General features: G+C 34.9%; 1 protein-coding gene across 1 annotated transcript; it reads left to right on the top strand.

Moving 5' to 3' along the window:
• The first annotated feature begins 873 nt into the window (after window positions 1-873).
• Window positions 874-11,213, top strand: LOC131940517 (protein transport protein Sec24C). The gene is made up of 22 exons (XM_059299183.1): window positions 874-993; window positions 1,853-1,974; window positions 2,210-2,312; window positions 2,439-2,538; window positions 2,672-3,565; window positions 3,731-3,839; window positions 3,984-4,111; window positions 4,230-4,368; window positions 4,504-4,619; window positions 4,867-4,994; window positions 5,106-5,184; window positions 5,405-5,517; window positions 5,787-5,997; window positions 6,315-6,485; window positions 6,883-6,979; window positions 7,595-7,740; window positions 7,847-7,985; window positions 8,192-8,490; window positions 9,159-9,246; window positions 9,367-9,470; window positions 9,555-9,644; window positions 10,110-11,213. The coding sequence occupies exons 2-22, from the start codon at window positions 1,878-1,880 to the stop codon at window positions 10,248-10,250; spliced, it is 3,492 nt and encodes a 1,163-aa protein (XP_059155166.1). The 5' UTR covers window positions 874-993; window positions 1,853-1,877; the 3' UTR covers window positions 10,251-11,213.
• The last annotated feature ends 173 nt before the right edge of the window (window positions 11,214-11,386 follow it).

Consider the following 11,386-nt stretch of genomic DNA (forward strand, 5'->3'; position numbering starts at 1 on the left):
GTTAAGAGCTGTATTTGCTTATGAGCTGATATTGATTCATGTCGTTTTTCATTCAGGCATTTTTAAAAAGAGGTGATGGTAGGAAATGCGTTTGGTTGGTGGGTTGGAAAAAATGGCTACGTCTATGCCGGGGGGGGGGGGATTAATATACGTTGAGCCTAAATGTCTGGATACTATATATATATATATATATATATATATATATATATATATATATATATATATATATATATATATATATATATATATATATATCGTGAGTCAATATGACGGGAGCCCATGTGGCGGCAACCAATATGTCGGGCCTATTTTTACTGAGTTGTTTTGTCCGGGGCCGATTTGTCGTTGGTAGTTTTGTCGGTGCACCTGTGCCCCCCCCCCCCCCCCCCCCGAAGAAATTGAAAATGTCTTAAAAAACAAACCAATGTCTTCGACCAACACTAAACTTGGGAAAATAGAATCTATGTATGCTAACAGACTAAGCAGGATCTAGCTAGATCTATATATTTGAAAACAAGATCAAGAAAGAAGGCGTTACGCATTACGTTAATGTTTTTCTCCGGAAAGGGGGGGGGGGGGACTTGAAACATTCGTTCGGATGAGGGGACGCGCTTAAATTTCCAGCGGTTAAAGTAGATATTTACTATATAAATGATACATTTGTTATTTTTCAAGGCGGGGGGGGGGGGCGCTGTCCCTAACCCCAAGAGATGTCTGAAAGAATCTGATAATAGCGGTAACTACTGTTCTGTTAACTCCCTTGTTGATGAAACAAAAAGCGAAAATAGATACAGGGCTATCTATTTACCGGAAACATTAAATTCTATTGAGAATTCCCAATGAAAAATCCCAGAATTCCAATAGATCCTGTCAACGTGGCATGAATACGCATGTACGGAAGTGAAATACAGCTTCCCGTACGTGGCAAAGTGTCCGTGGAATTTGTATCTAAATTTGTTGTCGTTGGCAATAATGATAAGAATTGTATGAAAAGTAAGTATTTCTTTGCGTATACAAAATTTACATATACATTACATCGATGCTGGTTACACCTCTAATTACACGTTTATAAACTTTAAAACTCAACTGACGTATTTAATAGGTAACCACCGCCCACAAAACTAGATTTTCAATTTTAGATCTCAGACTTACCACTACCAACCAGGCACTGATTGCTGATTCACTCTGACTCCAACCAAAACAAAACAGTACAAAACTGACTGCTGTCTAGATCTATATCTAAATCTACTTGCTATATACTCACATTCACTGGTATTCTATATTGTTTGGTGTTTACGGTCAGCTGCAAGTTGATTTAAAATAAATTTTGTTTGTAGTTTGTAGAGTAGATCTAGATCTAGATCTAGATCTAGAGACTAGTAGTGAAGGATGCTTTTAAAATTAAAAAAAATTTAAAGAGCTAGATCTAGATCTTGTTAGTAGGAAGTAGACCAAATATGTATCTTTTGGTTGTTTTAGTTACTGTTGTTACTAATACTTGTATATCTAGTACTATTGTGCCTGTGTTGTAAAGGTATACAATCCAAAGAGGAATTAGTTCTCAAGATAAGGCCTTGCGTGTAGATTTAGCTCATTTTAGCTAAAGAATATTCCTATGCCAAATTTAAAGTAATTTACTTATTATTAGATTATTAGGTCCCACACGTCTATATTATTTAATTTAGGACTTAGGTTACTTTCCAAGGATTGATTATTATTGGTGCATTTTATTTTTTCTGTTGGGTTATTTTTCTGTCACATTTATTTAGTATGTGTGGTTTTTTCTGGAAACCAAATAATCAGTGTATTGAGTTTAGGCCTACTAACATTCATTTTTAAATTATTATTCTAGTATAACCGAAACCAAAAGATAATCAATGAGTGGGCAGTTTCCATATCCAGGAGGACCTCCACCTTCTAACAGTCTTCCTGGAACTCAACAGCCTCCAGTTTTCAATGGGGTCTTACAGCCAGGTAAATCCTCCAAACATTTAATTATCAAAATCCAATTAGTTAGCCCTACCCATATCAGACGGTAACTGTATTACTTAAGTAGGTACAAATAAATACGTTTGTGTTACTGGCAACCTGAAACAAGCAAGTTGTTTTAACTAGTTTATTAGACATTTATAAAAGTTGCTACATTTTTAGCTTTTAATTTTATTTTGCCTGAAGTTTATTGTTTGGTAAATTATTAATTTTTTTTTAGGTCAAGGTTATGGTCAGTCAGTTCCAGGAAAACCTGGACCTCCATCTGTTCAAAATGGCCCACCTTTTGGTTCACAGATGAGACCTCAGTATCCACCTCAGGGGTAACAATTTTATTTTACTTGATAAGTCACTCTAAATTTTCATACTTATTGCTGCAATCTATAAAAATAGTTGTATTAAAATATATAATTTCATTTCATATATTGTTTTCCCAATGTGTTTTTCAGAACTCCTCCAGCTGGTGTTGGACCCCAAGCTGGATTTCCACCAGGTCCTGGAATGACTAGACCTCCCAATCCTCTGGCATCAGGGCCACCAGTATCTCAGGTACTAACATAAGTGCTATTTTTAAAACAATAATCGTACTGGCAAACCATAATTATCTAAACCTAAATTGTAATACTAGTTATAGCATGTTGTCTTTGAAACTGTGACAATCAGAATTTTCTTTTTTTAACAGTTTAACAACATGAACTTGAATGAAGCATCTGTTCGACCCGGTATGCCACCACCACCAGGCTCAATGGGACCTCCACCTCGTCCTGGTTTTAATCAAATGAATGGCCCTCCTCCTCGAAGTAACATGGGCCCTCCATCAGTCAACATGGGCCCTCCACCAGTCAACATGGGCCCTACACCTGTTAACATGGGCCCTCCACCAGTCAGCATGGGCCCTCCATCAGTAGGCATGGGCCCTCCACCATCTGGTATGGGTTCGTTACCCCCCAACAGTATGGGTTTGCAGACAGGTGGTATGCCACCCACTTCTGGGATGGGTCATCCAGGTCAGCGTATGCCGCCACCCACCAGTATGGGTTACAACCCAACAGGAAGTCACCCTCCTCCACCATCTGGCCCACCTGGTGGTCTGCCTCCCACTTCCTTAGGTCAGCCACCTCACATGGCCAACCAGTTTCCTCCACCAGGCATGAACCAGTACCCCAATCAAACTAACATGGGTCATCTTCCACCCCAGGCAAGTCAGGGACAGCTTCCACCTCAAAGTAATACAGGACATCTTCCCCCTCAGATAGGCCAGCAGCCAGGGAGTTTTCAGGGGCAAATGCCACCTCCTACACAACAGCAGCAGCAACAGTATACACCTATGTCTGGTTCTAATTACAATATGCCAACCCAAGGTATGCTGCCCCCTCCTGGACAATCACTACACTCACCAACACAAGGTGGCCCACCCAACACACCTGGTCAGATTCCACCTCAGGGTGGCGTCGGCCAGTTCCCAGGTTCTGCCCCCTACACACCCCAACAGATGGGCTATCCCAACCAGCAGGCCCAACCTATGCAGCCACCTCAACAACAGAAGCGGCTGGACCCTGATCAAATGCCTAGTCCAGTGAGTGCATAATGTTCTTAAAATTGTACTTACGAAATTTAATGTAACTTTGATTATTTTTTGATTAAATATATTTTTTAAATATCTATTTAGTTCTTGGAAATTTTATTTTTCCAAAAAAAAAATTATTTAAATAATACAAATAGAATTTTGTAATATTTCTAGATACAAGTGATTGAAGATGATAAAAGAAACAGATCTGGATTTTACCAGACAGGAACTAAAGGAAGTGTTCCACCTCTAGTAACAACAAATTTTATAACACAAGACCAAGGTTAGATATGTGTGGTTATATTTAAGTTTTAAGTGTTGATTGTCCTACAGTTGGTTTTGTTCATATGTAACAAGTTATTGAAATGACTGATTATCCTATGATCTTTGATTATGCTTAGCTGATCCTGACCATCTCATCTTTCAGGTAATGCCAGTCCAAGATTTATTCGGTCTACCATGTACAATGTACCTTGTACAGCTGATATGCTTAAGTCCGCCCACATACCTTTTGCACTTGCCTTGACACCATTTTCTGAGCTTGACCCACAAGAAGTATGATTTAATGATACATACAATTTTAGTACTTTGAATATTATTACAAAAAAAAAGTTAATACAATAAATGTACAGGATAAAAATTTGAATGGTGGGAATTTTTTTTTTACAAACAGCAACCTCCACCTTTGGTTGACCTTGGCGAACTAGGCCCTGTCAGGTGTAAGCGCTGCAAGGCTTACATGAATCCTTTCATGCAGTTTATTGATGGAGGCAGGAGATTTCAGTGTGTTTTTTGTGGAGCTGCCACTGATGGTATGAAAATTTACAGCAATAACACTAAAATATATTTATGACAGATCTATTTTAATTTTGAATTATAAGCTCTTTTATAAATTGCCAGCTAAATATTTTTAAAATTAAAAAAAAAATGTCACATTAATTTTCCAGTACCAAATGAATATTTTGCACACTTGGACCATACTGGCCGTAGGGTGGATTGCTACAGCAGAGCAGAGTTGTGCTTAGGCTCTTATGAGTTTGTAGCAACTAAAGATTATTGTAAGGTTTGTGACATTGTTCTTAATGTTTAGGTATTTACATTGCTTTCAACTGGCTGCTCCCTTCTAATTTATACAGTATTTACTGAAAGGGTTAAAGTTGGAATAGTGTGGCATGATTGCCAGAAATACTAAATAGCATTTTAACTATGTGGAGCAGCACATAGAAAATGCTCTCTCTTAACAGATATATTCTCTCTACATAAGAGCAATAAAAAGCAGTTTAAAATCAGTAAAGTTTAATTTTTTTCAGAATGGAGTTCCCCCAAAGGAGCCTGCATTTATATTTATGATAGATGTTTCTTACAACAGTATAAAAAGTGGTCTTGCCCAACTTATTTGTGATAAATTAAAATCTGAGATTCTTGTCAATTTACCCAAGTAAGATTTTTTTATATATAAATTTGTACACTGTTTTGTTTGATAAGGCTTTTATAATTGTAGCTACCTCTTTAATTGAGTTGAGTTAACCATTGTTTTCTCTTTATCTAGAGAAACTGGTGCTGTTGAATCAGAAATAAGAGTTGGTTTTGTGACATACCACAAAGAGCTGCACTTTTACAATGTTAAGGTATGAAGTGACTGATGTAGTGTCATTAACTGTTAAAAAGATAGATTCAAATAAAGACGAGCTGTCTAACTGCTTTTATTGATGTTTTGATATTTTAATGCATCCAATATTTAGTCCTTTTTTTAGATACTATCTGTTAATTTTTTAAAAATTTCAGTTTTCAGGAAGTGTATTTATATGATAAACATTTTAAGTGCTAATATATTTTTTGTGTCTACAGAGTTCATTAGCGCAGCCTCAAATGATGGTGGTGTCTGACTTAGAAGACATGTTTGTACCACTGGTAGATGGTTTTCTGGTTAAATTATCTGAATCTGAAGGTGTGATTGACAGGTAAATTCACAATCCCAAAATTTAACTTTATATTGGATATTACTTTGAAGTACTAACCTTATACACCCTCTGAATTTGCAAAATATTAATTTTATTTCAAGTTTTAGCCATAATATATTGCTGATATTAAGACTTAAATCTCATACTTAACATTACACCTTATTGTTACACTTATAGTGCAGGAACTATCTGTATGAATATATGTGTATAACCAGTTGCTCAGGATATTTTGTATCCTATATGACATGAGATCTATTCTTTATTTTCAGCTTGTTGTCTCAGATCCCCCAACTGTTTGCAGAGTCCAAAGAAACAGAGATAGTTCTTGGACCGGTGATACAAGCAGGTCTAGATGCTCTCAAGTCAGCAGACAGGGCTGGCAGATTGTACATATTTCACACTGGGCTCCCTACTGCAGAAGCACCCGGAAAGTTGAAAAACAGGGATGATCGTAAACTCTTAGGCACAGAAAAAGAGAAGGTGAATAATTCTGAACTTTGTCTTGTAAAACTGTCAAAGCTGGATTCTTTCTAAATCATTACTTTAACTTTGGTGACAAGGTAATATAAACGTAAATAAAGTTTTCTGTGCTTACCTTCCAGAATCCGTTACAAACTTAGAGTAACAAAATTCACTCATAGTTGTACTCTAGTTCAGTTAGATTTTGTGCTGTCGTCTGGGGCTAAAATATTTGGTTTAAACAGTTATCAGCTGGTGTTTTCGGTTTTACAAAAATTTATTGTAAAAACTTGAATCTTGAAATTTCAGTGTTTTTTATGTAAATCTTTTTTTTTCAGACTGTATTGACACCACAGGTCAACTTTTATCACAAGCTTGGTACAGAATGTGTAGCTGCAGGTTGTAGTGTGGATCTGTTCTTGTTCCCCAACCATTATGTTGATGTAGCCACTATCTCAGATGTCTGTAGAGTCACAGCGGGAAATATCTACAAATATAGTTACTTCCAGGTCAGTTTATTCACCTTTACATTTATACTTTAGAATAAAAAGATAATCACCTACCTTTTTAGAGCTGGTTGTAGCTAGATTTTAAAAAAGTAATTTGTCAATTGGTTTTAAATGCTGTTGAATTTATCCTGAAATTATTATGAGATGATCATAATATTGAATTGAAAGTATATTGGCTCATAGCCATCTTTATATTTAAAATTCTTACTTTAAATTCAGCAAATGTACTATAGTGTACTTTGTTTGATATTGACTACTAAGACCCCCAAAAACACAAACCTCACTCATTAGCAAGGCTTAAAAGTACATTTAACTTCTTTTATAGCTCTCAATCAAACCTGTTTGCCTGCACTGGGTATAACTTTGTATGTTAACAATCTTGTACTATCTTTAACAGGCTGACCTGGATGGTGAGAGATTCATTGAAGATCTGAAGACCTCTGTAAAGCGCTCACAAGGGTTTGATGCCATTCTCAGAGTGAGAACAAGCACTGGTGAGTTTCTTGACTCTTGCACTAATGTGATGGTACTAAGCATTTCTCATCCAGAAATAGATTTCTTTTCATTCAGATTTTATGAAAGTCAAAGTTAGTTGTTAGTCTTGTGTTAGTCCTAACTTTATTGCCTTGGGCTTAAAAAACAGTCTGATGCTATCAGCAAAAAAAAGTTTTTTGACCATTATATTTATTTTAGAAGAAATATAATACATCCTTATTCATTTAAGGCTAATGAATCCACAAATAATAAATTAATTTACAATTAAAAAATAAAAATTGCTTAAAATATTTTACTTTAACTACTATTAAAATAAAGCTAAAAAAAAGGTTCGAAAATATTTATCGAAATATTTTTTCAATAACCTTAAATTATGTATATATTATAAAAGGCATATTCATTCTTTTTTTCACAAATAATTTCTGGCAACATCAACTTTGAAAATCATTTAAAAAAACCAAACAGTTGCATCATAACCTATTAAATAAATGTTGTTTTAGTTGCCTGTGCATTCAAGGAGATATAAATTACTGTTGCATTTTGACTTATGTTTGATGTGTTACATCTTGAGTTACATAAAATTCTATCTTCTACCCAATAATTTGTTTCATCAGGTATAAGGCCAGTTGATTTCTATGGCAACTTTTTTATGGCCAATACAACAGATGTAGAAATGGCATCTATTGACAGCGACTCTTCTGTTTGCCTGGAAGTCAAACATGACGACAAGCTTAGTGAAGCTGAAGGTGCTTATATACAGGTCTGTATAGTTATCTCTAGCTTATACCTACAGTCATGTAACTTTTTCTTGTATCCAAACTAGAGAAAAGTGTCTGAGAAACTTGAATGTGAGTATTCTCTTGTAGGTCGCTGTGCTGTACACCACAGTAGGTGGACAGAGAAGACTGAGGTGCCAGAACCTTGCCCTTAACTGCTGTGCTCAAATGGCAGATTTATTCAGGAGCTGTGAGCTTGATGTACTCATTAATTTCTTTGCTAAACAAGGTAAATACTCAGGTCAAAGTTGCTTTGTTTGTGAGTTGGTCTAAATGTTGATATATGCTGTAGTTTCATTCTTTTCTTTAGACGGTTGCAAATCACCCCCAGCAAAAATTAATAATTTTAGTTAAGTTAAAAGTTTTAAAAAGAAATTTTTAGTACTTTCTTAAAAAATTGATATTATATTATATACATTTTAAAAATACTTTCAGCAATCAGAACGAGCCTGAACGCTAACCCTAAACAAGTAAGAGAACACATCATGAACGAAGTGGCTCAAATTCTGGCATGCTATCGTAAAAACTGCGCCAACCCTTCCTCTGCTGGTCAGCTTGTGTTGCCTGAGTGCATGAAGCTGCTGCCTCTGTACTCTAACTGCGTCATCAAGAATGACAGCATATCTGGAGGCTCTGAGATATCAACAGATGACAGGAGCTACTTGATGCATTTGGTCAATGGCATGGATGTCAAGTTGTCAAATGTCTTCTTTTACCCAAGACTTCTGCCTTTTGTAAGTCTGGTTAATTATTCAGATTTTTTTTCTTCTATCACTTACCTGCTAGTGAGGGAGATATTTCTTTTTAACATTAATGTGGTCATAGTTGTAGGTTGTAAAGATGAATAAAAGCTGTAGGTTGTAATGATGAATAAAATAATATTATTGCTTTCTAGCTATGGTATTTGCTGCCTAGTAAGGCTCTGTTTATGCCCTTGTTGATGAATCATGTTACTTGTGTGGTGATAGTAAGGAGGTAGAGGAATAAAAATCGAATTAGAAATATGCCTAGAGTATGAAAAATAAAAATAAAACCTGCATAGTATGAAGTAATGTTGCAATAATTTCTTGTGACATCATTTGCAAGCGCTAACTGTCATGTGTTTAATCGAAGACAGTAGTAGTCAGGCACCAAAATATGCACTTCTGCTGTTCTGCACTGTTTTACATACCTAACAGTTTGTAGTAAATGAAACAACAAATGTAATGAATTTACTGCTTATACAACTTCACCACCCTTGCTGTGCTACTACTTTTAAATCCTAATAGTGTTCATAAATTCACGGTAATTTTTCTGTTAAATGTGTGTAGTGTTTATAAATTCACATGAATTTTTCTGAAAGAATTTATCCTGTCAGTGAGTTGTAACTGTATTTTTGTAAAATTTTTGTCTTTTGTTTTAGCACACACTTGATATGGAATCAAATGACATGCCAGTAGCAATTAGATGTTCCATTGAAAGACTGGAAGACACCGGCATATACTTATTAGGTTTGTTGAAATTTCCATTGAAGTTTACATTGATGTTTAGACAATCAACCAAATTTACTTAAAACAACTATTCGCAATTATTTAAATTTCCTTTCATTTTCAATGTTTTTCCCCCAACAGAGAATGGTCTCTCTATGTTCCTGTGGATTGGATATAATGTGAATCCTGATTTGATCCAAAAAATATTTGCAGTGCAGAGTGCTGCCCAAGTTGATATTGATAAAGTGAGTTATTTAAAAAGAACAATGTTTATAAAATGTTTTAATGTTGTGTCAGAACTGGAATGAGTTTTGTTGATGGTGTTGCAGGTGAAGGTGCTCCAGCTAGACAATCCAGTGTCACGTAGGTTGTGTGACTTGATAGCTAAGATCAGGGAAGAAAGGTCAAGGTATCTTAAGGTATGTGTACTTAAAACCACAAGTCATCAATGGCATAGCTTTTCCCTTACTGACTTCATGACTTAACCATTGAAATGTATACATTCTGTGATATGTACAACTTTCATATCAACTTAATTATCTGTAATAAAATTTACTAGCTTTATCTTAATGGTTATTGTAATTATTAAATGTATTGACACTTAACAGTTATGGAATAAGGTTAAACAGGTTACAAATTATGAAGATGCAAATGTAAATAACATACAACATAGTTTCGAGTTCGGATCCTGTGCTTGAGTTCATATGATGTCCCTGAGTCCACCCAGCTCTTATGGGTATTCCACTCACATTAGGGAAAGTAAAGTTGGTTGGGCAAAGTGCTGACCACAATATGCCCCATGGACCAATAAGAATTGAAACGGTACATTACTTGTAACATTATGTAACATCCAGGTTAGATAATGGTTAAACTTTTGTCCTCAGCTGACCATTGTAAGACAGAGGGACAAGCTTCAGGCCTGGTTTGACCACTTCCTGGTAGAAGACAAGGGAATGAACTCAACTAGCTCCTATGTGGATTTTCTTTGTCATATACATAAAGAGATCAGAAACATACTCAACTAACACCTGACTACATTTTCTAACTGAGCAGCTGAGGTACCCAACAAAAGTTGACATGACAGATCATCTGACAGACAAAATCTGTTTGTTCCAAGTTGGCATTATCATTATTATAATCGGCTTTAGTCTGATTTTAAAAATTACAAAAAAATACGTCATCGGTTAAAGATAAAAAAAAACTATTGTGATTAGTTTTTGTTTCTATTGTAGTATAGTGGTTACTAGAAAGTGCAATTTCTAATGTTTGATCACAATGTTGTAGAGAATTTGTTCAATGAAAATATACTGCTTGGTTTCTACTTGGTTTAACTGTTTTGTATAAAGATTTTTTTTTAACCATGAATTATTTATTCAACCAAGTATTGCAGAGTGTCTCCCTAATCATGTAGAGGATTACATTTTTTTATGTCATAAATTTTACACTTTTTTTCCCATCTTTGTCCATTAATAAAGTTTTTTTTTTTAAAACATTGAAGGCTATGGTTTTATTTTGTATCTTGTTATTACTAGCATTGAGTTTTTTTTTTTGTTTAAAATTTCAAATCTGTGATTGATTTTTGTTTTCATTTGGATACAGCTGTTAATCAGTTTTTATCCAATTAGGTAATGGGAGTAAATAGTAATTACACAATGAAATAACAAGAGTGAAAGTCAATTTTTGTGTAATGGAAACTGACTTGTGGTGAAAAAGGCGTTGAGAAAAATGTGAAATGACTAACTCTGCTATGAAGCAACAATGTAAATACTTTATAACTAAATTATATGTACATATAGCATGCCCTGTGCATGTTGCTATTCAAACATTTATAGTGCAGGGTTTCTTTTATTGTTTTATGAAGACTAAATTCATCTTATAAAATTGAATGGTGATTTTTTTTTTTCTGAGCTGATTTAAATGGTCGGTAAATATGAATTATATTTGTTGCATGCAATCTTGATGTAAATAAACAGCATATTTGACTTGTATGGTGTTTGTCATTATGTGTTTATTCATACTAGGCAGTTGTTTTTTTGTGTGTTTGTTGTTTGTCATTTGCTACCCCATCAAATATAATCTCTTCACCAAGTATTTAAATAAAGTTCTCAGGCCAGTATTTGACCAAGGTCTTTACTAAGACTGCAAAATATTTTCTCTTGTC

Source organism: Physella acuta, unplaced genomic scaffold (assembly GCF_028476545.2).
Source record: "Physella acuta isolate Inbredline_101_S28 unplaced genomic scaffold, ASM2847654v3 ptg000320l, whole genome shotgun sequence".
Classification (NCBI taxonomy): Eukaryota; Metazoa; Mollusca; class Gastropoda; family Physidae; genus Physella; species Physella acuta.